The sequence below is a fragment of the Acipenser ruthenus genome, chromosome 29 (assembly GCF_902713425.1).
Source record: "Acipenser ruthenus chromosome 29, fAciRut3.2 maternal haplotype, whole genome shotgun sequence".
NCBI classification, from domain to species: Eukaryota; Metazoa; Chordata; class Actinopteri; order Acipenseriformes; family Acipenseridae; genus Acipenser; species Acipenser ruthenus.
Window position 1 is genome coordinate 9,735,984 of NC_081217.1, and position 25,784 is coordinate 9,761,767.

Consider the following 25,784-nt stretch of genomic DNA (forward strand, 5'->3'; position numbering starts at 1 on the left):
GTTATCGGCAGCTTGTTATCTGTCTCACAGTTCAGTGTTTCAATGCTGCTGGATTAGCGAGCTTGCTGGAGTTATCGGCAGCTTGTTATCTGTCTCACAGTTCAGTGTTTCAATGCTGCTGGATTAGCGAGCTTGCTGGAGTTATCGGCAGCTTGTTATCTGTCTCACAGTTCAGTGTTTCAATGCTGCTGGATTAGCGAGCTTGCTGGAGTTATCGGCAGCTTGTTATCCGTCTCACAGTTCAGTGTTTCAATGCTGCTGGATTAGCGAGCTTGCTGGAGTTATCAGCAGCTTGTTATCTGTCTCACAGTTCAGTGTTTCAATGCTGCTGGATTAGCGAGCTTGCTGGAGTTATCGGCAGCTTGTTATCTGTCTCACAGTTTAGTCTACGGATCTGTACTAAATTCAAAAGTACATTGCAATTGACCCAACGTGAATACAGACCAAAACAAAAGCCAGTGCAAACACAGCACTACAACACAATGTGAAACAACAATGTTCAGATACTTGAATCAGGTCAAAGAATCTTGTAGATGGGAATTTTGCCTACAAGTGAAATCCGATTTCTATTGCCACTTTCTTATTTTTCCCATGTGTATCAAATACTGTGAAGGCCCATATGCACATTTGCTCACTGGATGCATAGTACATTACTGGCACCCTCTATATGGTAAACTGTACAGATTTCTTCTGGCACTGTATAGTAGAAATGCAAGCAATTTCCAGCTCGATTCATTTCTCTTCAGAGATCTCTCAGTATAGAAACATTGGAAAGTCTTGTATGAAAATTGACATTCAGTATTAGTCACAGTTAACATTACCTATTTCATGTGTTCCTTTTCTGGTTGTGTCTTATGTGATGTAGTTACTATGGTAACCCTGCAACAGCTTTGAGCTCAGAACTCTCTTCAGATTTCAGTGCAGAACGTGGGTGTAAGCAGCACACCTATGATGGTGAAGTCTGTGATACCGAGACAAAAACCAATTGAAATAAAACCGGAATGTTGTCGTCCTACAGTAAAAAATATAATGGTCTTTTTTTAATAATGTGGGCAGTTTCTATAAGAAAAAAAATAATCTGAAGAAATTAAACTAATACATTGAGTTGTGGGACAAATATTTGAATAATCAAACTAACCCTGAACTGGATTCGGTGGCAGTTGCCGTTTTCATATTGGTTCAGAATAAATGACACACAGGCTACTGTAAGGAAGAGTCTTTATCTCCTGTCTTTAACACTGTAATTTGATGGGATACTGGCTTTATGATAATACTTCTTGTCTAGCTAATTCAAAATGAAAGAGTATTTGACCCAGCGACCTTTTACGCCGCAAGCGAGCGCCTCAACCGCTATGCACAAGAGGCGGGCTCGTCTGCACAGTATTGAAATGTCCAGACATGTAGTAGGGTAGCACAGTAGCACACCCTGTGCCTTTAGAGCTATGTTTTGAATTATTTGTCCATGCAGGCTTACACTGTAGGGAATTGTACTGAAAACAATCTTATTTATGGACAGTTTTGTAAACAAGGACTATTTAGTTCCCTTCAGTGTTAAGGCCACCCCCTTAGTTTGTTGGTCATAGTGGTGAATATATTGTGGCAGTATCATGCAGTATTTATAAGTGAGTTACCACAGACATGTACACAACAAGACATTTAATTTCAGGCTGGTATGAGGTTAGCATGAGGTTAATAGGCTGTTTCCTACAGTAGATAAGCTTAGGGTGGAATGCCAGTAATTAAGCAGATGCATACATTTAAAGGAATGATATGTCATGACATCTGACCATCCATCCTAAATTCAAACCTCTATACGTGTGTTTTTTAAAATGGAAATCCTGTTTATTTTGACAGTACTGGTCCCTGAAATGCCCCAAAATATCTTCCACGCACAGTTCCAGCAGACACAGAGTTGAGTTGTGTGAAGAGGCAGTTGGCTTGCTCATGGGATCGGAGGATCCCCATTGACCTTCAGGTCTCCTGAGCTGTGTGGGGAATTGCTGGGGTGAGGGAGCGTAATTAGACATTCTAAATTGGGGAGAAAAATCGGGGGTAAAATAATTAGGCACTCTCAATGGAGTATATCTTCAATCTCAGTTCAGAGTTCTGCCTTTTCCTCCATTGAGACAAGTCTGGTTGCCAAAGGCACTGAAAAGGTTGCTCTAATAACCCCACTGCCAGCCTCATCTGGATTTGGACTTTGCTTATGTTTGATAGACAGCTGGCCTGGTCTTGTACTTTGCTAAGGTTCTCACATTAAAACCTTGTGAAGCTTCAGTGAGTTGCAGAAAGCTGCTCCTTCTGCATCCCATCTAGTGTACTGTCACTATGAAATGGAATGATTCAGGTCAAATGGTAGCTGTGTCAGTCCAGAGATGATAGACACAGAGAAGGACAGGTGACACCTTTCAACTGAACAATAATTAAGCTTTCAAGACCTCGGAAGGTCCCTTTATCATGTGAAAGTAGAAGAGAGATTGATGTTTACACATTCAAACAAAAAGAACCCATTTTTAATCGCTACTAATACTGTAAGGGAAAATGCTGTATCGAAGGAAAATAAAAACCAGGATGGCTCTTCCTGATTCACTCTGTACTGCAGTAATACTGGCTGTGCTTACATTGACGGTTTCTTTTTCATGCATTGTGGTGTCATCACACCATCATCGTTCTTTAGCCTAAGCGTGTGGGTGTTCCAAAGTGCAACATATAACTGGACCCCTTTCTTCAGTTTATTACTCAGTTGAAGATCTTGTACTTACATTTTTTTATATATATTTTTTTTTTTACTGTGCACAAAAGTCATCAATACAGTACCTAATCAGTTCATATTGTCCAAAATCTCTCCAGCGGTCTCGCTGCCCCCTCACTTATGTGGCCACCTCCACTCTGCACACAGAAGGAATCCCACACTGAGACATATATCCATGGTGGGAGGCTAGACAAGAGAACCTCTAAAGAAATCAATACCTCACATCTGCACTCCTCCATGATTATCAAGCACCGAGGCTGGTGTCCTCCCCCTCCTGAGGATCATTCCATTTCTCAACACTCAGCCAGCAGACACTATAACAGCGGCCTCCCCTCCTCACTGTCCCTCAGTGTGCTGGCTCTGCTCTTCTCAGCATCTCCTCTGAGATTTCAGCTGGGGACTGCCTGTAGCGACACCATGATGGAGTACAGTAGGTTAATGTGTTACAGGACACCCTGCAGAGTCACAAGAAACACATTACCTTACATTTACAGTGTCCCATGGTGTCTGTATTTTTAAACATATTGACGACTCTTTTTTGAATTTGTTAATCACTTGTCATTGGTCATAAATCAACTTGGTAATATATTTCTCAACATTGAAGGATTATGTTGTAACATTTCTCTTCTTGGGATCACAGTGTATCCAGATCACTCTGTCATATGCAGACAGGCCAAATAATTGAATCTATTCCGTCTTGAACAAAGAAGACTACGCGGCGATCTGATTCAAGCATTCAAAATTCTAAAAGGTGTTGACAATGTCGACCCAGGGGACTTTTTTGACCTGAAAAAAGAAATAAGGACCAGGGGTCACAAATGGAGATTAGATAAAGAACAGAAAATAGGAGGCACTTTTTTACACAGAGAAGGAGTCTGGAACCAACTCCTCAGTAATGTTGTTGAAGCTGACACCCTGGGATCCTTCAAGAAGCTGCTTGATGAGATTTGGGATCAATAAGCTACTAACAACCAAACGAGCAAGATGGGCCGAATGGCCTCCTCTCGTTTGTAAACTTTCGTATGTTCCAATGTTCTTAATACAAAAATATCAAACCTAGTGGGAATATGTTGAAAACAATCACTGCAATTTGGACAACAGTAAATACAGCAAAAGAGAGTAATGTGTTTTCTGTAAACACTGCAGATGTCATTGTGGCAGTGTCGAGTGTTTTGCATTTTCAGCTGTGAATATTTTGAAGTCTAGTTGACAGCTGCGTTGCTAAGGCAATGTTGGCACCACTCGTAACCATGGAAATGGCTCTGTCCCAATTCCGATTTCTCCTTGTAAAAGTGTAGCGCTTTAAAAGGGCATTGTCTCTCATTTGCATAACTGCATTCACACAAATCTGTCTTGCTTTTCAGAGACACTATTTGGCACAAAATATCTGTTATCTTTATCATGTTGTTGTTGTTGTTGTTGTTGGTTCAGTCCTCACGTTCCTATGGCCTCTCTAGAGCTCTCAGACATGTCTTCTAAGTATAGCTGTCACACCACTGAGTGTGCCTCCTGCAACACGCCCCCTTCCCTGTGGAAGTGAAAGACAGCGCAGTTTATCTATGGGATTTTCTCAGTCAGCAGAGTGATGACTGAAACAGAAAATGAAATCTAGCCTCAATCTAAACTACAAGAAGAATACATGAGTTAAGATAACTGTGACATCAGACCTGCACAAAGGTGCTTTTCAAAAACTGGTTACTGTGGGTTTTTGAGGAATATTCAGCGAGGAATTACGGTGTAAAACTATAATTGAGCTTCACTTTCCTGGAAATAAGATGTGTCTTCTTATAATATCATTACATTAGCCTTTCCTTCAACATCGGGCCTTGTAAGCCATGTCCTGTGTTTCAGATACTAGGACCCCAGGAAGATGGGTGCTGAACGTAAGTTCCCCTCTCTAACATGTTTCTGTGTTCTCTCTCGCAGGCGCAGTATGGTTTGAGTGGAGAGTGGGACTATCCTTTGGCCCACTGTCTGACGCTCAGAGGTAAGATTCTTGCTTCGTTTCTACTGAATTTCCACAAAGAAAACAAACTGCAAATACTGGAAAACTAAGCAAGGCAATTGGATTTTGAGGTGACTAGAATGTAAAATGTACATATACAGTATTGTTACTAAATTGCTGGCGGCAGTGTGTGACTAATAATATTTTCTCTTCTAAAGCCTGTTACAAGTAAGGCAAGAGAGAGAGCCTCATTTGTTTATTTGTCTCTCCTTCAACTACTGTGCGAGATTCCCTGTAATGAAAGAAACATACCAGACTCATTGCAAATCATTAGCAGCTGCAAATAACTCAGCTAGCCCATCACAATGCAGCAGAGAAGCTTGCACAGGTGCAGAAGACTAATAATCAGATTCCTCTCGCTCTGTTCCCGTTAGTCTCACATCGATGACGCAGAAAACCCTTGTGGGGAACAAACGATCTGATAATGGTGTATTGATATGAAATATGCTGAACTCAAACTATCTAAAGATAAGTTTCAAGGATGTAAAACAGAAACAAAATAAGAATTGGAGACAGAATTCCTTGTTTTGGTGTAACATGCAATGCATTTTTTTGGTTGACTTTCTGAGCTCAAATGTTTCACGAATCTGATGTGTTTTCGAAGAAACAGCTTTTTGTGGGCACTGTATGTAGGATTAACTGTGCTTGAGTTATGCAACCCGGATGAAGGCGAGAGGGCACTATCGCTATTAGAAAACAATTTTTCTCATTAGTTTCTTTAAAAAAACCATTTAAATCCTAGATTTTCCTTGAGTTTGTAATGATTCGCTGGGTTCCCTTCCGTAGGAAAATAGTCCAGAAAATGTTCATAAAGCGAAAAAAAAAAACACTTTTTACTTGTCAGAGCTGCTTATAGTTTATCTGAACAGTGCCATATATCTGAATGGAGCAATATTACTGCACTGTCTGTGTCTCGGTTTGCTTTTGTTGAAACATGCTGTCTGAGCTACAGTCGAGCCAACAGGTTGTGATTGGCTGACTTGGCAGTTGCAGGTACGGGATTGGTTGCTTTCGTCTGTGCAAAGTATTGATTGGCTGGTTTTGGTGGATAATGAAATGAAAGAGCTGGCACTTGCGCGACTTGATTTTGAGTTTGATTCACGTTGATGCCGTGATGTTACAGCGGGCATTTACTGTCTGATAGAAACCTGCTAGAGCTGGAAGCCGATTGGCTGATGGCACTGAATCGTTTTCTAATTCAGTAATTTCTCAGCGAAACCAAAATGTAGTCCACTAAACCTGAATGCAGTTTTCCATGTAAGCTTGTGGTAACACAGTAATTGCAAGATAAATCTGTATGCTAAAGCTAACCACATGTAAAGCTGTTCTTTCTATAATACTGTTGTGTGGGCCGTTATGCAGCCCTATGGTTAACATTTTTTTCTAACTGGTATGGGCAACATTATTAACCATGTAAACTGTCCTCAGTTATCAGTCAAGTTTAAGTACTGGTTAAATGAAACTTTACCCTGATCACAGCCTTGACACAACGTGTCATAGACTCCACACAGGGTCTTAAGGTATGTTGTTCTATTCAGTTATTCGTATTTAATGCTATCGGGACAGAGAGGTACTGTAGGCACTGCTGCCTCTTTGACAACGATGGTCTCTTCATTTTTAATGTATTCCTCTTTTCTAAAAAACAAGAACACCACAGAGCTTAATGGAGTTCAGTACTTAACTTGCAGAAAAAACAAACAAACATTTCAGAGTAGGGCAAAATAACTTCCTCTGAAAAAGAATGTGTAACTCAGCTGCAAAGTTTGGTGGAGCAACTAAATATTGAAGCATGAGCTTAAAAAACGTGCCCTTCGGTTCGGAGAGCATTAGGACCGGAGCATTTTTAGAACAAGCAGCACATTACATTGCAGCGCTGTTCCTTTGAGAAGTGTTGCAGCACAATGCCTCAGGGTCAGCAGTAATGGTTTAATCTCTGGAAATGAGTCTCCGGCTGTTATATCAGATACAAGGCTCTGAGAGAGGTGCCAGCAAGATGGACTCAGCACAGCCTGACTTCACAGAGAGAGGTGCCAGCAAGATGGACTCGGCACAGCCTGACTTCACAGAGAGAGGTGCCAGCAAGATCCGCTCAGCACAGCCTGACTCCACATAGGTTCTGGCACAAGCTGCAGCTCAGAAATGTGCAAGAATAAATCAAACCCGTTCAATCCATTTTAGTTGTACCCAGTAGTTCATGTACAATAGCATTGGGATGATTTTAAGAAGTGGACTGTTGGATCCAGGAGTTGCTCAGCTGGTAAAGGCACATCTGCATGGTATGCAGGGTGAGTCACACTGTCAGGAGGGTGTAGGCTTGCATCCTGCCTGTGCAAATCTTCACTGGGGGATTCCACAAGGAGCATTGGCTCTAGTCCTCCTGTTGGTTAGGGAGGAAAACCGAAAGGCACTGTTTCTCCTCATTGCGCTCCAGCGGACCCACCCGGCAAGGCTCCTGGAGAGCTCAGAGCAGACGCCTGCAGGACTGGCTTTTCAACAGGGACGTCAATGTCAAGCTCCTGAGTGTGAAGAGACGACTGGCTTGGGAATCGGAGGACACCCACTGACCTTCAGTTATCACAAGCAGCTGTGGGGAATTGCATCAATTGAAAGAACATAATTGGACACTCAATTGGGAGAGAAAATAGGGATACAATAATTTGTACAGGTTTTAATATCAGAATGAATCTTATCTTGACCGGCACTGTAAGTCGAAATAATACTGAACAGCTAGATAGGCACGATTGATTGATCATCAGTAGGGCTGGGGTTTTTTTCACAGTAAAAAATGGTTTATTTCACAGTCTAAAAATAGGTATTTCACGATTAAACATATTTATTAAAGCAGAAAATAAAAGCATGGCCACTTTCAAAAAGGATAACTAGAGTTATTATACAACAAATGTTCCTAAATATTTAAATGCTTACCTGAAAACAGGAAATGCTAAATTATAGAATATTTCGTTTTTTTTATGTCCACCTTTTAAAGACATTCTATTTTCCCTATCAGTGAATTATCAAACCAAATAAAAACCATAAACACATGAAAACAAACTGTCCCCTTGATGTGCTGGGCAGAGCGATCTTTATCAGAAATATTTGCTGTTTTTTTTATTTTTTACTGAAGATGTTTTAAAGATCTATGCAGTGTATTCAGTCATTTACCGGATGCTAAATGTACCGGCTGCCAGGTTACTAAATGGAGTGTAAAAGGTAGTGCGGCAATTTATTTTAAAATATGTATATTTACACGATTCTTTCAGAAATGGGAAATATCACAGGGAACTGCATATTACACAGCAATGGGTACATTTTAGAGAAAACATGAAATCCATGATAACTGAAAAAATACAGCCTTAGTCATCAGTCATTGATGAAGGACTGTTTATCAAGTTTGATTTCACCTACAGATTCTCATTGGCGATGAATGGGCTGGTTACAAATACATTATTATTTCTGATTTTGAATTTGTTTTATGAGCCATGAATAGCATTGTGTCTGCGTGTCGTGCACGGGAGGCATGGGATTGAAGGCCGCAGTACAGATAAAGCACGGCTGTGCTGACGGTATAGTGTTGGGAAGCAGCAGCTTGGCTGCACTGTGCAGTGAGTGAATACCCAGCCGATTATAACCTTCCACAGGCCAGTCTTCAAGGGCAGTGACAGCGTGGCAGGAGAGAGACAGAGCCTGGGGTGTGAGTACAGAACAGAGCTCAGCATGGCTGTGGTGAAGGTGCACTGCTACTAAACCGATAGACGCCGTCACTAGTTTTGTGTAGCTGTTGTAAATATCAGTGCTACTTTCTTAAGGTTCAAGGTCTTTTTGTTGTGAAGCAAAAGGGTTTCATTTAAGGTGTGTTTTAAATGGAAGGATATTCAAAGCTTCTTCATTTGTTAAGAGTTTGATAAAATTGAGTTTCACCCTGCGTGTATGTGACTCAGCTCCGAGTTCAGAACCAGTCATTCTTTATTTGTTTATTTAACAAATGTATTTCCCTGTTGTAAGTCACATCCCCATTGGAACCTGTTGGCAGCAACTACACTTGTAATATTGCTGTAGTGTAGATCTTCCACTCAGAATGTCAGGGCCACAGACTTCTCAACGTTTAAACCACAACAAGCAGGTTAAATACATCAATGTCAGGTTTTTGTCTTTTTTATTTCAGTTCCGTGACTTGTTTTCAGTGTTCTCTTGCACTTTTCGTTTGATAGACCTGACACAGGAAAGAGTGTGTGAGAAAAACCCTCTCAGCTTGATTCGAGGGAGGCACCCCACACTTAGACACATGCATTAAATGAGTGGGACAAACTAGAGACATGCTTTAAATGAGTGGGACAAACTAGACACATGCTTTAAATGAGTGGGACAAACTATTTAGCCTGTGTCATGTTTTTGAGTACTTCCGCATTGCACCGTGCTGGACCAGACAGTGTAGAAGCAGGACTTTGAATGAACAAAACTGAACCTTTTTAGGAAAACCAATTATTGCACTTATCTCAAGTTTGCATGAGTGTAAATATATATGTATATCTATCAACATAATTTAGATTTTATATTTAACACTGTGTAATCAAAGTAACTGCAAAATGATATTGCAAAAGTCTACCGGAAGCCATAATAGTAATACAGTATTTTTATGTTCGATTTCGAAATGTCGCATTTTTATAATTTTTGTTAAGTATATGGAAAACTGCAAAGCGGCATTTCATTCGACTTTATGAATCAAAATGAGTTAATTCTATACGCTGATGCTAACCCTTTGTCCATAGCTGTATTGCCACCAAAGGGAAAGGCTTGAAAAGCACAGTTACTGTATGTACCTCTAAGGGGTACTGTATAAACAGGGCCCCTTAATCTTAAGGAAGACACGGATATGTAGATATATATTGTACAGTGAAGAAATAGATTTCACAATTTCGAAATGTCACTAGTTTCATTCACGCTTAGACCACGTTGACAGGAAATTGCACAAGTATTTTACTGTCTAAGATCCCTTCATAGATTCAGTTTTCAGTTTCTTTTCAAATTTTTAAGACAGATAGCAAAACCAGGAGGGAGCGCTGCATTGATTAAGGATCAAAAGGAGGCTATTTTAAAGGTGTGTCTTGAGTTTCTGTAGTGTTCTGATTTCTTCTTCACACTGAGATAGATACAGGCAGACACAGAGGTGGAGAGGCTGGAGAGAAATGGGAGAGATACAGATCTGTATCTGTGCTGCAGGAAGACAAGTCAGAAAGGTTGAGTTCATAATGAGGTTCTGAGAAACATTTCCTCCCCAATTCGTTGCAGGCCATGACCTTTTTAATTAAAAGGAGTGCTAGCCAGTGCTTTGAAATCCAGTAAGTAGCATCACATTTCATTTTGTAATCTATGTCTTGAATACATTTCCCGAACTTGTCGTGATGTCATTCTTAGTGGTTCCTATTGCAACCACTCAAATACTGTACTTGGTGGTAGTTCTTTTAAATTTGTGTTAAGGTTCTTTGACTGACTACATGGTAACAAATTCATTATTTCACAGTCTAAAAATAGGTATATCAAGATATTTCATGATTAAACATGATATGTATTCAAGCAGAAAAAAAGCATATTTATTTTTAAGTGATAAAAAATATGTATATTTAGACAATTCTTTCAGAAATTGGATTTTTCACGTGGTACTACATATTACACAGCAATGGGTAAATTTCACACAGATCGTGAAGTCTGTGAGGAAATCAAATACAGCCTTAACTATGAGTTCCGAGCTGCTCTTCGGTTCTAACAGCCTGCCATAGACATCAGTCATGTAGACTAGCTCAGCCAGTGTATCGTCATAGAGACAAAAACCAGCGCCATCTAGTGGTCTGCCTCTTTGGATGACGTTTCCTTTTGCTTTGCTAGCAGTACCCTGCTGTTCTCTAGGTGGCGCTGGTGCTAATAAAAAGACACTCTAGCTGAGCTCCTGAATTCACAGTCAAAGCACCGTAGTAACAAATCAAAGCATTTGCAGTTAGACTGCACACATCAGGATAAAGCAGTGGGACAGTAAAACCAAACGAGACGTGTCATTTGAAACTCGGGAACGTTATTACTGGGGACCCTTTTATTGTGCCGGGGATGGTTTAGTCAGTCAGGATAAACCCCTAGGCATCAGGGGTGATTTTAAACCACATGCAGCGATGAGGAACCCGAGCAGAATCAGCCTTGCCTCTCTAGCATTTTCACTGAATACACATTCCAAAGTGAAGTACAAAACACAAGAACTCCGAGTTCTTCAGCAGTGATAACACTGCTAATACGCTTTTACAAATGGAGTTTAAAAACTTGGCTCTCACTCCTTGTTTTATTCATTGTATAAAACTGGCATTGTGCAAGCTTGGCTGCCACAATTGTGCTGAATACACTGTTTATAGCAGAAGCACAACATAACCACAAACACTGACTGTAGGTACTAGAGGGTCATTTAGTCTCATTGAGGAAGCTTGTGTCCTTATTGTTACCAATGAGGGTAACCCAAATGGACTGGCGACTGTTTTCTGATCAAGTAATGTGCAAGTAGGACTGTGAGGGAATGCAGTAAATGGACACCCAGGTATAATGTTTTGTGTTCATTTCACACTGACTCTTGGGGGTCTTCAAGCTGTGACTCTTGTAAGAGACCCAGTGAAATGTATTCAGGATGTGGTTTCTCTAAAATTGAGGTCATTTTCTTGATTCAGTGTGATAATTAGTCCAGCTTGAATAATTTAAAACAAGAGAAAACCAAATATGAAAGTTACTGAGAGAAAGAGAGAGAGAGTTTTCTTGAACTGCTGACAGGGGCTGAAGCCAAACCCAGGCCTTCAGGGACAGGCTAATCATGAGAACAAAACCCTTTGAATATATCTTGGGTAAATTCCAGAAATTGTTCAATTGCAGATGTGAGGACGCAGTTCCCCTTCTATGAAACCCAGCAAAGGCGGTCCCAGCTCTCTCTCACACATGCACACACTTACTCTAGTTACTGCATGCGTTGTTTTTATGATGGCTTTTCACTGACGGCTTCAACTGTTCGATGTTTCATTTTTTTCAGGTAATAAATTGTTCACCATGAAAGCTGTTAATTGTTTAACATGTTTCAGAGGCGTTCCCATTTCATGTGCTTTCTGTTTACTGTTGATCAGCTGCATTAAACACATCCAGACTGAGTGGGCGGAGACGTGCAAAGGCGGGATGTCAATCATAGGGTACGGCCCGCCTTATCGGCACAACTATCCAATAAGGTCCTAGATATCATGCTTAACAGCAAATCAGAAAGACAAATGACGCGATTACTATACATTGAAACATGTTTAATACTAAAGTTTTGGAGATGAAAGGGAAACTAACATCTTTAGACCCTCTGGTCATGTCATCTTCAAAGAACACATTTTACACGTCCTTCAGTGCTACCCTAAATAATATTCATTTACTAGCCATGCAGAATGACTGGCTGGGACGTTTGTGCCTCTACCCCACAGAACTGAGCCCCTTTTCATTTTTCTGCGGGACGTGCAGTATTCCATGTTTCTCACGGGCTTGATGTTTTATTTTCAGTGTTTTGTAGCAGCATTAAGGAACTGCATCCACCTGTCTTTCAAATATATGCTTGGGTTTGTGGTGCCCGCTGCTTTTCTTAGACACTGTGGAGAACCACTGTACAAACCCAAGCAGCTGTTTCTTCACTTGTTTCATTTTGAATGGTACAGCCCGATCAAGCCCAATGCCCCTCACCTGTGGAGCGCTTGATTCTAATAATTGGTTTGGGCAGCTCTTGCGCTGGTCCCCATGTGGTGTCCATTGACTCGCAGGTATGAACAGGTATGAGGAAGGTTGTTCAATCCTGACAAGCAAGTTCAGAGCCAGGTAAAGGCAGATTTAGAGAAAAAGGAAAACTTAACATTGGAGCAACAGAACTCCGAACCACTGGGAATGATTGCAAACACCATGCAATAGCCAGGCAGCATTACAATGCCAATCTAAACTACTTACTCTTTACATTATAAGACTCCTCCCCATTGAAACCTATTAGCAGCAGCTACACTGATCTCGCACGCCAAATCATTCGAAACATTGAAATCTATTGGATTAAATATGTTCCAGCTTTTCATCTGGTTTTTATTCAGATTTAATCACTTATAATATGTTAGTGTGCGGTGGCTACCTCTAATCAAGTTGAGAGTGTATTTTCTCAAGACACTTCATTAGAGCCATCTTTAACAAGGCTGTACACTTTCAGCACCATGTACTTCTTTTCTGTGAACGAAGCTTTCTCAAACAGCCGTGTCGTTTGACAGCGAGCAGGCATTCACGTGTGTAGCACACCCTGTGGACTTGCAGCCCCAGGACGCCTTGCCTAAGCAGTGCACACACTGTCGGGAGAGCTGTGTGCCAGTATATCAGTAATGCAAAAGAAAACTCAAAGAGGCTCCAGTCCAGTGGATGTGAGATATGTCAGTGTCTGTTTCTCCTCAGCTTGAGTGCCTGAACGTTTTTCAGCAGTTACTTTTAACTATAATTATTTATAAGAAAAATTGGCAAATGTTTCCGCTTCCTCCTCAATGTTAGATATTAGAAACTATTAGTGTTTTCATATGGAAGTAATAGAAATCTAACAGCACACATTAACCTGTGAAATGCCAAATTGTAGGTTTGATGTTTTTTGCACACAGCTGTATTCTCTGAACCGCTTCACTGCTGCATTGTTTTAACCTTGTGCTCTGTCAGTGGTACAGATCACCTGCTTACCGTTGGTACACAGCTTTATTCTAGGATTCTTTCACTCAAGTTCCATTACCAGTGTTGTCCTGTGAAAATAAAAGCTTTCTCTGCCACAGCGATGTACCTCTGGTCATAGCAATGATGCAGATCTCTTTCACATATCCATTTTACTTCATGTTAAGACATTCAGTTTGATATACCGCTTACATTGTGTCTTCTGAGCAGCGTTTCCAGTATATTCCTATTGGTTGAGAAGAGGAACAAAATGTCCCATGGCTTGTTTCTCATACATAAAAAAATAAAATAAAATAGGAGTCAATTGCAAACGGCAATAAACGTTTTGAAAAAACGTTTCTGCTAAAGCCTTCTTGGGCTTAGAAACTTAGAAACAAAGGCATAAATAGACAGAAAAGTGTATGTGCTTGATCTAGCTCAGTTGCTGCTTGTTAAGAGGCAGGCTGGGAGAGAACAGCCCGTCTGTTGCTGTGTGTATCCGGTTCAGCTGTGTCACACTGAGGGCATCTGCTCTGCATTACCGTCTCGGTCCAGAGTGTCTCAAACGGCACAGAGCAATCTGCTGGGCCCCCATAGACCCCATAGGCTGTCAACTGTGCTCTTAAACCCTGGCAGTTTTTAAAATAACAAGCTCCTAAAATAGGACTGCACATTCCACACTGCAGCCCAATGCTTTCCTTCTCTAATTGAGCTACTCAGACACACTGCAGCCCAGCGCTTTCCTTCTCTAACCACTGAGCTACTCAAACACACTGCAGCCCAGCGCTTTCCTTCTCTAATTGAGCTACTCAAACACCCTGCACATTCCACACTGCAGCCCAGTGCTTTCCTTCTCTAATTGAGCTACTCAAACACCCTGCACATTCCACACTGCAGCCCAGCACTTTCCTTCTCTAATTGAGCTACTCAAACACACTGCAGCCCAGCGCTTTCCTTCTCTAATTGAGCTACTCAAACACCCTGCACATTCCACACTGCAGCCCAGCACTTTCCTTCTCTAATTGAGCTACTCAAACACACTGCAGCCCAGCGCTTTCCTTCTCTAATTGAGCTACTCAAACACCCTGCACATTCCACACTGCAGCCCAGCACTTTCCTTCTCTAATTGAGCTACTCAAACACACTGCAGCCCAGCGCTTTCTTCTCTAATTGAGCTACTCAAACACCCTGCACATTCCACACTGCAGCCTAGCGCTTTTTCTAAGCTGGGAGCTCCTCAAACCCACTGCCCTCCACATTGCAGCCTCTCTTTCTGTATCTGTAACAAGGACATTGGGATGTGTCTGATAGTGTGTCTTTGCCGCCCCCTACAGGTAGGCTGTGAGTGACTCCTCGGCCTGACGATCTCCGTGCAGCGATGCCCCCCCCATCAGACATCGTGAAGGTGGCTATCGAGTGGCCAGGAGCCAACGCCCAGCTCACTGAGATCGACCAGGTCAGTTAATGCTTTCTTAATGGGATGTCTGTTGGGGAGTTTCTTCAGGCACTTTTCACTTTTCTTTATTTTTCACACCACTGTACGTTTAACAGGTGTCCTTGGTTTCCTCACCCAGATCTCTTCTTGAGCACTGTTTGTGCTAGCAAGAACCAGAATTAGGGTTTGTGTGAGGGGCCGACTGCCTCCAACATGTTAGCAAGTTAGTGCAGAAAATAGCATGGAGCTGAAATGTGTAGCAGATAGTAAATGTAAAGCAGTGCTAATCAATAGCAAAGAGCAAGACTCACATGGGCCCTTCATTTTAGTTTTTTATTTTATATATAAGTTCCTGGGAATTTGTCGGTGTTTGTTATAAAACAAAAACAAAACAAAAAAGCAGCTCTTCTGCTTGTGTTCATTGGAAAAGCAGCTCTTCTGCTTGTGTTCATTCTGAATGCAAACCATGTAAAGCTGTGAAGTGAACCTGCATCAGTGCTTCAGTGTGTTAAACAGTCTAAAACCATGTGTTTCTTCACATAAATGCATCTACTGAATACAGGCACATAGAGCACACACACACACACACACACACACACACACGCACACACACACACATCTCTGTCTTTGCTGTTATACCCAGCCAGGGACAATGTGTTAAAGTAGATGTATTTGTTTGTTTTGTTTACAGAAAAAGCCCCTCTCCTCGATCATCAGGGAGGTCTGCGATGGGTAAGGAACCTTATTAACAAACTGGAATGCAAACGAGGTCTGTCGCCTCATGAATTACTATGCACAGAAGGCAAATGAAAGTTTTTCATTTTGCGATTACCCATAAGTTATACCGGTACTGCATAACTAAATGAACTTCTGAAAAAAACCTAAGGTTAAAGGAATAGTGAATTAGCTTGGTGGTCTAAACTAGACCTCCGTATAATCAACATGATAGAAGCAGCAGCACAGTCTGTGGTTGAGAGAGGCCCAGGAGGGGGTGTTCAGGACAGGATTGAAAAAGCAAGGCTGTGTGGCGTGCAGGGTGTGTCATACAACCAAGTTTTTGTCCTGGCTGTGCCATTCCAGAGGAAGTGTCACATTGGCTCTGGCACGCCTGTGGGTTAGGGAGGCAAAACCAGCAGGGACAGTTTCTCCTTATTGTGCCACAGCGCACCCTAGTGGCCAGGTGCCTGGTGATCTTAAGTGGGCTTGCCTTTGTCCTCCAGAGGCCCGGAGCTCGCTGACATCCACTCTTGAGATCCTAAGTTGTAAAGAGGCAGTTGACTTGGTCGTGGGATCGGAGGACGCCCACTGACCTTCAGTTCTCCTGAGCTGCTGTGGGGAGTTGCTGGGGTGAGGATACGTAATTGGACATTTTAACAGGGGAAAATATTAGGGGTCAAATAATTAGGCACTCTAAAGTATTAAAAAGCATGTAGTGTGACATGCAGACAGACACACTTCATACTGTCAGTGGAGATTTTCATCAGCCCTGATTACATTCCCTTTCAAGGCTCCCCGTTGCAACAGCACGGCTATCAAAAGCAGCTCTGCCCCCCCATTGTCTTCCAGTGAAAGCACGGTAATGGCTGCCAGATGGATGCTGTCCCTGGCACTGTGTGTGTTGGTTACATAAACACTCTGAGTGCAGAGGCTCTGCCTGCCTGCCTGCCTGCCAGACTCTGTTCCTTCTAGCCTCCGCTTTCTCACAGTGGCCTGGGGGTACTTTGCAGGAGTCCTAAAACTGTCCTTTTTAAAGTGAATTTCCCATGTATTGCTGTGGTTATTGAATAGGAATTTTGGCCGACTTTTATTTTGGAACGAAGTTGTGCTGAAAATGCCCTTCAGTTAAAGGGGAAGTCTCAGTGGGACAGATATTTTAGTATTCGAACAAACTTGAAATGGATAGGTGGCAAAAATGACCATGTTTGTATTCGTTCATGTAACAATAGAGTTTTTAAATCACTGAATTGACAAGATATTACACAAAGAAACCAATGCATTCACTGCACAGAAGAGTGTCTCTTTCTTTACTGTAGTGTGTATGAATTCTACTTTTCAGGGATAGAAATAAGACTCTGACTGCATGGCAGTTTTAACCCATTCCAGGTTTTAGTCAGAGCTTCATTAGCCCCAGTGTACAGGTAACAAGCTCAGGTGTGTCTTATTAAACTCCTAGTAATACCAGGAATAGATCAAACTGCTATGCAGTGGGAGTCTTATTTATATCCCTGTTTTTTGGTTTTCCAGGTAATGAAAAACTAAGAGCTCGATTCTGATGAAACAAGTGCAATCGCAGACGCAGTGGTTAAAGTCAAATGTGTCTGCCCCATAGGGCGTGGCTTCTCCAAAAAGTTAATTAAGTAATTGAGAACTCAGTTGGAATGAAAACCAGGAGACACATGGAGAACCACTGACCTAGACTACCTGAAAGCTGTTTCAGATGTCATTTAAAAAAAAATAAAATAAACAGATGCTAGCTGTAACATTTATGTAACATGTTAGTCCTAGCCTATAGACAATAGAAGGGAAGATGTGTGGAAGTATTTAGCTAAAGCCCTTTTAGCTGTACTGAATCCAGTAGGAAGACTTCATTTGGTTTGACTGCACTATGATAATAGTCCTCCCTGGTTAGGTGAACACAAGGTAATAGTTTTAGACTGCCAGTACTTGTAATGGCTTTTTATTGCATCCAGATTCTATTTAGGGAACCAACAAACATTGAAAAAAGGAGCCATAAACAACTTTAAAATCACCTTAACAATATTGAGGCAGACTACAATCTCACCATATAAAGTAGTAGCTTTAAAACAATAAAAAAACAGAGTCCCACAATTATGTTGAAGATTTCTACTAATATAATTTCTTGGTGTCGGTTTACTGTATTTCCAAAAGCAGACCGGGTTGACAAACCAGTATGTTTACATCCCTTGAGGTCAATTGAGCACACATGCCCTGCAAACCGTCTTGCCACGCGGTGAACTAAACAGGCATTTTCCTGCCGGTGCCTTCAGCAGCTGGAGGTTATGAATGTTAACAGATGGTCTAACCTTTCATCTGTCATTCTAAAATACCTAAAATATCTCTCACTGTCACATATCCTCACCTCTCTGAATAATATTTGAAATTCTCCCTTTCTGGTTCTCTGTTCGTTGAGAGGACAAATGTACCGACGACGTCGCTTTTGATTTTTTTTAATCCTCTTGTATAGAGGTACAAACTCTGCACGTCTTCTTAAATGTAAACGTATCCAATTTCGTGAATGCAGTCTGTATTTAAAGTATGAACAACAGCTGTGACCGCTTTGCGCGTTCAAAAGGGCTGTGACACGATGCGTCCCGTATAGCACATAGTGAAGCTGCACAGCTTGTAGCTGCCTGATGTTTCACATTCATCTGCCACAGAAGAGCTGTATGAACCAGGATTTAATAGTTTTCCAGGATTCTGAAACAAGCAGCATGTTGTAAAGAAAGCCTTTAAGTTGTTAAACGTCTGTTCTCCGATGCATTTGTTTTTCTGTCTTTACAGAAACCAGCTCACTCACAATTTGTTTTGCATTTTAGCTATCACCGATTTACATGTTTGCTTCTCTTATTTGCTGACCTCCATAGCTACACGTAAATGTTGCATGTATACACAACCAAACAGATACTCACAGATTTGTATACACGATACTCCTAATCACGATTTCCGTGTCCTCCGTGACACAATCGTAGCCTTAGACATGTCCAATCATTACCACAATGCATCACAAATGCCTGTGTATTTCAATATATATGTACTGAACTGCACCATACTGGAAACACAGGGCAGAAGAACACTACATACAGTTATAAGGGTGCTGTTTGGTAAAGCCAGGGTTTATTTCAGTGTCATTCTGTTTGTGTTTTTTTGTAGTTGGTCCCTGTCAGGTTCGGAGCAGTTTGCCCTGCGCTATGCTGACGGCCCACAGTTGTACATCACAGAGCTGGTAAGTTGTTTTTTTTTTTTTCCCCACAGTAGTAGGATGATTCATGCACTCAGGAGCTGGCTGGTCCGAATCCAGTTTGCTCAGAGTTACTGCTCTTGGCTCGGTACCCACAGCGAGCGCTCCTGTAGGGTTGAGAGGGAAATAGACTGGGGGTAGTCTGCCTTACAGAGCTACACTTTTAGTGCAATGTGTCCTTTAAGGCCAGTTGTGGTGTCACAGTAATTGAGTTTGCCTCTCCCAAGGACTGCTCTTCAGAAAGTCTCCTCCACTCCGTGACACTGCTGTGAATTTGTTTTTCAGAGTCGCAGCGAGATCAAGAATGGAACCATCCTACGCTTGGCAATATCTCCTGTGAGTCGACTTTCACGCTTAGAATTACCAAACGTTCAATAAACACCCTTTCTTACCTCTCCTTCGCATAATTCCTTGTTATTATTATTATTATTATTATTATTTATTTCTTAGCAGACGCCCTTATCCAGGGCGACTTACAATCGTACGCAAATACATTTCAAGTGTTACAATACAAGTAATACAATAAGAGCAAGAAATACAATAACTTTTGTTCAAGCAAAGTACAAGTGTGACAAACCACAATTCAATAATACAGCAGATAATAGTGATAGTTACATCAGGATATGATTAAATAGTGATAGTTACATCAGGATGTGATTAAATACAAAGTACTACAGGTTAAACACTTGGCAGATTACAGTATTCTGAAGTACAGGATTAAATGCAGTAAAATAGGGGGCAGATAAGAGCAAAATAAAGCACATTTACATGAAGGGTGATAGTGTCCCAGGATACAAACAGAGGTGCTCTTTGAAGAGGTGAGTCTTGAGGAGGCGCCGGAATGTGGTCAGGGACTGGGCAGTCCTGACATCTGTAGGAAGGTCATTCCACCACTGCGGAGCAAGGGTGGAGAAGGAGCGGGCTCTGGAGGCAGGGGAGCGTAGCGGAGGTAGAGCTAGTCTTCTAGTGCAGGCGGAGCGGAGAGGTCGAGTGGGGGTGTAGGGAGAGATGAGGGTCTGGAGGTAGCTGGGTGCAGTCTGGTCAAGGCATCTGTAGGCTAGTACAAGAGTCTTGAACTGGATGCGAGCGGTGATCGGGAGCCAGTGGAGCGAGCGGAGTAGTGGAGTAGTGTGGGCGAAGCGAGGCAGAGAGAACACCAGGCGGGCAGCAGAGTTCTGGATGAGCTGGAGTGGACGGGTGGCGGACGCAGGGAGGCCAGCCAGGAGGGAGTTGCAGTAGTCTAGGCGGGAGAGTACCAGGGCCTGGACCAGGAGCTGGGTAGCATAGTTGGTGAGGAAGGGTCGGATTCTTCGGATGTTGCTCAGGAAGAATCGGCAAGTGCGTGCCAGAGTGGAGATGTGCTGGGAATAAGAGAGGCAGGGGTCCAGGGTGACTCCAAGGTTCTTAGCTGAGGAAGAGGGAGAGAGTGTGGTAGATTCCAGAGGAACAGAGATAGAGAGATCAGAGGAGGGGGAGGAGGAGGGAAAGAAAAGGAGGTCAGATTTAGAGAGGTTGAGTTTGAGGTGATGCAAGTGCATCCAGGAGGAAATAGCAGACAGACAGGTAGAGATACGGGAGGAGATGGTGGAGTCAGAGGTGGGGAAGGAGAGGAAAATCTGAGCATCATCAGCATAGAAATGGTATGAGAAACCATAGGATGCGATGAGGGGGCCCAGGGAGCGGGTGTAGAGAGAGAACAGGAGAGGACCCAAGACTGACCCTTGGGGGACTCCTGTTAAGAGAGGGTGAGGTGTGGAGGTTGCTCCACGCCAGGTTACCTGGTAAGTGCGGTTGGAGAGGTAGGAGGAGAACCAGGCCAGAGCAGTGCCAGAGATCCCCAGGTCAGCAAGAGATGATAGTAGAATAGAGTGATCAACAGTGTCAAAGGCAGCAGAGAGGTCGAGGAGAATTAGGACAGAGGAGAGAGAGGCAGCTCGGGCACACTTAAGTGAGTTGGTGACAGACAGGAGGGCGGTTTCAGTGGAGTGAGCAGAGCGGAAGCCAGATTGGAGAGGGTCAAGCAGAGAGTGGTTGGACAGGAAAGCAGAGAGCTGGCGGTGTACAGTCCGCTCGAGGGTTTTGGAGAGGAAGGGTAGGAGGGAGACAGGATGGTAGCTCTGGAGGGAGGTGGGGTCGAGGGTAGGTTTTTTGAGGAGGGGAGTGATAGAGGCTTTTTTGAAGGCAGAGGGAAAGATACCAGAAAGTAGAGAGGTGTTGAGGAGGGAGGAGATGAAGGGGAGTAGAGCAGGAGCAGCAGCTTGAAAGAGGTGAGTGGGGAGGGGGTCCAAGGCACACGTGGTGGGTTTGTGACCCTGGAGCAGGGAGGAGAGGTCAGAGTCTGAGAGGGGCAAGAAGGTGGAGAAGGAGGGTGAGGTAGTAGGGGTTGCAGTGGGTGTAGGAGTTGGAGCGGGAGGGGGTGTGGGGGAGGGAGAGGTGTTAAAGAGTTTGCAGATATCTGAGATTTTAGAAGAGAAGAAGGAGGCAAAGTCATCAGGGGAGATAGAGGAGGGAGGAGGAGGGGGGGAGGGTTTAGGAGGGAGGAGAAGGTAGAGAATAGTTACGGTGTTATGGTGGTGTTTCGTTTTCCACACTTTACCTTGACTCTCATTTGTCCAACGCTATAAATTTGAGCATAAAAACCAATGTTCAAGTTCACTTCCTGTGCAGCAGACTTAAGAGTCCCATCTGAACCACACCCACATTTAACACTGGGGGTTCTAATATATGCTGCACAGGAAGTGAACTTGGACAGGAAACCAAGTGTGTTGTGACGGCTTAAATTCGCTTTACCTATATAAAAAAATAGGAAAACTATCTACAGAAAAATAGGAAACTGGGAAAAACATGACAATCGTATATATTTTTACATGTGGGTACAATGGATATAGGTCAAGGTATATATGTTAGCGATGGCTCTAATTTTAAAGTTCCAGCCAACGGTGTAAATTTAAATGACAATAACATTCTTGTGTCACTGGTTTGACTACGAGCTAGTGAAATAGTCTTCTGTGCCCCTCTGAAATATAGTTCAAATCAGTGAACTGGCGTGTATCTGCTAAGTGCTTTATACAGCGTAGCAAACCCCTGCCCCTTCAGTTTAGTTACAGAGCTGAAATGCATATTTTCTAAGGCTGAGATGTAAGGCTTTTAATCTGTCTCACACAAGAGAGGAAGCTGCATGTTTTATGTTACCCTCAGTAGACTCACAGCCTAAAAACACTACCCTGTTTTAATAATAAATGATGTTTTCGTTGGGTTTGTTATTTTAAAGCTGCTGTGCTGCACAATATATTTTTATACTTCTAAAAGTGTACCCCTGCCTTTCCCTTGGTTATTTACAATATTTTAACGTGTGTTGCCATCTTTTTTAATATGCTTTACCATCCCTCACTGGGCTTTGCAGTGCTTCTCTATGCTTTCACTATGCTCTAATACACTTTGATATGTGTTTACTATGGCAAACCTCTCAGTGTTTTTGCAAAGGCCTCATTTCAAAAGGTAGTTCTACAGAAAACCAGAACTCAAATGAAAAGGTTTCAGAAAGCAGGGCCAGTGATGATGTCACACTGTGTGCTGTGACACTGTGCTGTAACCAGCGCCCCAGAGAAGGTTTTGGGTCATTGAGTAATTTACCCTCCAATTCAGACAGGAAGTGAGTAAAATGTGTTTTGGGTGAGCAAACTGCCACATGACCTTGAAGTCATGAGTACTTTCAATAAATACAAGACATACTTTAATGCTAATTTATGGGGTGTGCATTAATTACATTTGAACTGTAATGCTACTTTGAACTACTGTACAAAAACTTAACAATTATTCTTATTTACTTCATTGACCACATACAATATGGCTGTGAAGCAAATAAACACAGACTCAGATATTTTTTTTATTCCAACGCTGCAGATGGAATATACTTAACAAAAGGCCTGCATGTACATACTATTTCTAAAGAAGGGGGGGCTAAGGCAGCATTTAAAAATCCATAATCCCAAATCCAGAGTCCAGTCTCTTATTCACCAGTCACAAACATGTATTGCAAGTGAGTTGATTCAACCATACGTTTTTTTTTTTAATTACATTATTGGCCTCATGCTTTTGACAATTCCCAGGCAGGCTACAATTAGCTGTCCAGACATTTCTATGATCTATTCCCTAGTTACTGCATGCAGTATATTCACAATTGACCATTGACATGCCGGGAACCATGTAAGTACAAGAGGCTTGACAGCATGTGAACTCAAGCTGTGCAGCAAAACTGCTCTTTGTATTCATTATGCATTCAATTTAAATATCATGCATAATTCATACCAGGAGCACTGCTTGCCACTGCTGATTATTATTATTATTATTTATTTCTTAGCAGACGCCCTTATCCAGGGCGACTTACAATCGTAAGCAAATACATTTCAAGTGTTACAATACAAGTAATACAATAAGAGCAAGAAATACAATAACTTTTGTTCAAGCAAAGTACAAGTGTGACAAACCACAATTCAATAATACTGCAATAGTCCTGAAGGTCTACCTTGATATCTACAGTAAACAGGCAGAGCATGCATTCATACCCCTCGCTCTCCCCTGCAGGGTCGCGCTGCCCGCCAGCTCCTCGAGAGGGTGCAGTCCCACGGGATCGATACCCGCTTGGAGGCTCTGAAGGAACTGGCCAAGCTGTCGGCTGACATCACCTTCGCCACTGAGTTCATCAACATGGAGGGCATCACTGTGCTGGCAAGACTGGTGGAGAGCGGCACCAAGTGAGTGACAATTCATTGTGTGTCGGAGAATCTGCACCCACTCATTGTGATAGAGGCATGTGTGCTTTGTGTTGTGGTAGCACAGCATAGCTTTCTGCAGAATGAACAGTAAGTGTCTTTTAACAATACCCATTGTTAAGTGATCATATCGTATCGCGACCTGCATATCGCCATGTGGATCGTGACGTTTGGGTTGCATTACACCCCTAGTCAGCAATGTATTCACTGTTTACAGAGGGATTTCATTTCATCCCCTGAGCTGAAAGTAGCTCTCAGTGTTATTTGTATTGCTTTTTTACTGCTCCATCACTTTATTTTAGGGTTCTTGGAATTGGAATAGCTCTGGGATCTGTTGCTCCGTGTTTCTCTGTGTCTGTGCTTACCTGGCTGGTGAAATGAAATGGTCAGATTGACAACACATTTGAATGGAATGAGGGGGACAAGCTCAGAGAGATAGATGATAGTAATTCAATACACACTGTGCTTAGTTTGTGAATTACATTTACTACAAGAATCTTAATAAATTCAATGGCCAGTGTTAGAAGAAAAACACTTCAAAAACACTGTATTTATTACATTTCCTTCGCTGTTTATAAGTTTAGCACCATTCAGTGTTTTAATTATGATGTCATGAATTACTGTCCTTACTAAAAGTATTGCAATGTAAATATATATAAAAAAAACATACTTGATAATTTAGTTCAGGGAAGGGCTAAGTAACAAACTGAAGTTCAACACCTGTATTAACCTGTTCTAAATCTTATTTAAGCAAAGGAGGATTTTATATGAATCCCCAGATGAAAAAGAATTCTTGAAACGGTTTTGCCCTGTCGTAGCTTCTATGAAAGCTCCCAGCTGTTCATTGTAGGTTCACATGAATGTCTGCGATTCTCAGCGGCGTGTTTTGATTGGCTTGTTGCAGTTTCGGAGAGATGCTGGCCTTCACTCTGACTGCCTTCCTGGAGCTGATGGATCATGGGATTGTGTCCTGGGAGCTGCTGTCTCTACCCTTCATCAAGCAGGTGAGTGGGGTTCTCACGGGGCTCTGCCGCTGGGAGGGCAGGGTTCCAATCACGTTCCTGCTGTGGCCCCAGGGTGCGCTGCTCCTGGAGGTCAGGGAGGAAAATAAACTGGGCCCAGTACACCTTCCAGCTCTACAGCAACCCCTGCTGGTTAGCTTCGTAAACATCTGTTGCTCAGGTTCGGCGGTTGAAAAGCAATTGGGTTTAACTTAATTTAGTTCATTTTATTCACTTTGTGCTCACAGGGCCAGCGCTGGTACATCTCAGTAGTGCAAGCACTAATACAAAGAGACCTCAATAGTCCACAATCAAAAACAGTACAACATTTCCTATAGATCAAAAGTCCTGTGACTTCAGAATTGGACATTCCAGATTTGATGATAAAACAGGGGTCAAATTGATTTAGAAATATAATATCTGTAATCAAATGCATGTGTACATGCAAGTATGCAACATATGTGAAGTGTTTCCAATGTATTTATTTTAAATCAAGCTCTGTGGTGAGGTCACTACCCTGCCCTGGACACCTAAAAAAAGAATAAGATAATATCTCAAATATGCTGTGAATCACCAAGCAAAACAAAAGATTTCAAATCAGCCATTCCAAGAAGTTAACACACACACACACACACACACACACACACACAAACCTCCTCTCTGTCTGTGTTCTCCAGCACAGTGGTCTGTCCTTTAATTTTAGGTCGGAAGTGTTTTTGGCAGCCGCTTGCTTTCCCACAGTCTGTGTGAACCTTGACCCCGGCCTAGTTACAGGAACGCAGCCTGAGAGGGTTGTGGTTACCTAGCAACCCAGGGAGTGAATGCAGGCTTGAAAGGCCTCTGGGCCTCCGTCTGTCAGGGGGGCAATGTTGTGCTTGTTTTCAGAAAGAGTGAAGAGAGGGGAGGGGTGGCTCACAACCCCCACAGATTCCTGCAGCTCCCACAGGCCACTTAACCCCCAGCAGCAGGAAGTGCCCGAGCCTGCAGGACACTCCTATGTGACTGGGCAAGAAATTAAAACCACCTGCGTGTCCCCTACAGCTTTTAACCCTGTAATTCCCACATGCAATACAACACTTGCCATGCTCTTTATCATTAATCATGCAGTTTTGTCATCAATATCAAACA

The 25,784-nt window shown here is 42.5% G+C and overlaps 1 protein-coding gene across 2 annotated transcripts in view; it reads left to right on the forward strand.

The window, feature by feature from the left end:
* LOC117431072 (engulfment and cell motility protein 2-like) overlaps window positions 1-25,784 on the forward strand; it is a 45,336-nt gene that overhangs the window by 2,226 nt on the left and 17,326 nt on the right. For both annotated transcript variants that reach the window (XM_034051683.3, XM_034051692.3), the window contains exons 2-8: window positions 4,679-4,739; window positions 14,804-14,925; window positions 15,596-15,636; window positions 18,796-18,868; window positions 19,169-19,219; window positions 23,468-23,637; window positions 24,560-24,659. In XM_034051683.3, the coding sequence (XP_033907574.1) occupies window positions 14,848-14,925; window positions 15,596-15,636; window positions 18,796-18,868; window positions 19,169-19,219; window positions 23,468-23,637; window positions 24,560-24,659 (513 nt within the window). In that variant the 5' untranslated portion in view covers window positions 4,679-4,739; window positions 14,804-14,847. The remainder of the gene's footprint in view (window positions 1-4,678; window positions 4,740-14,803; window positions 14,926-15,595; window positions 15,637-18,795; window positions 18,869-19,168; window positions 19,220-23,467; window positions 23,638-24,559; window positions 24,660-25,784) is intronic.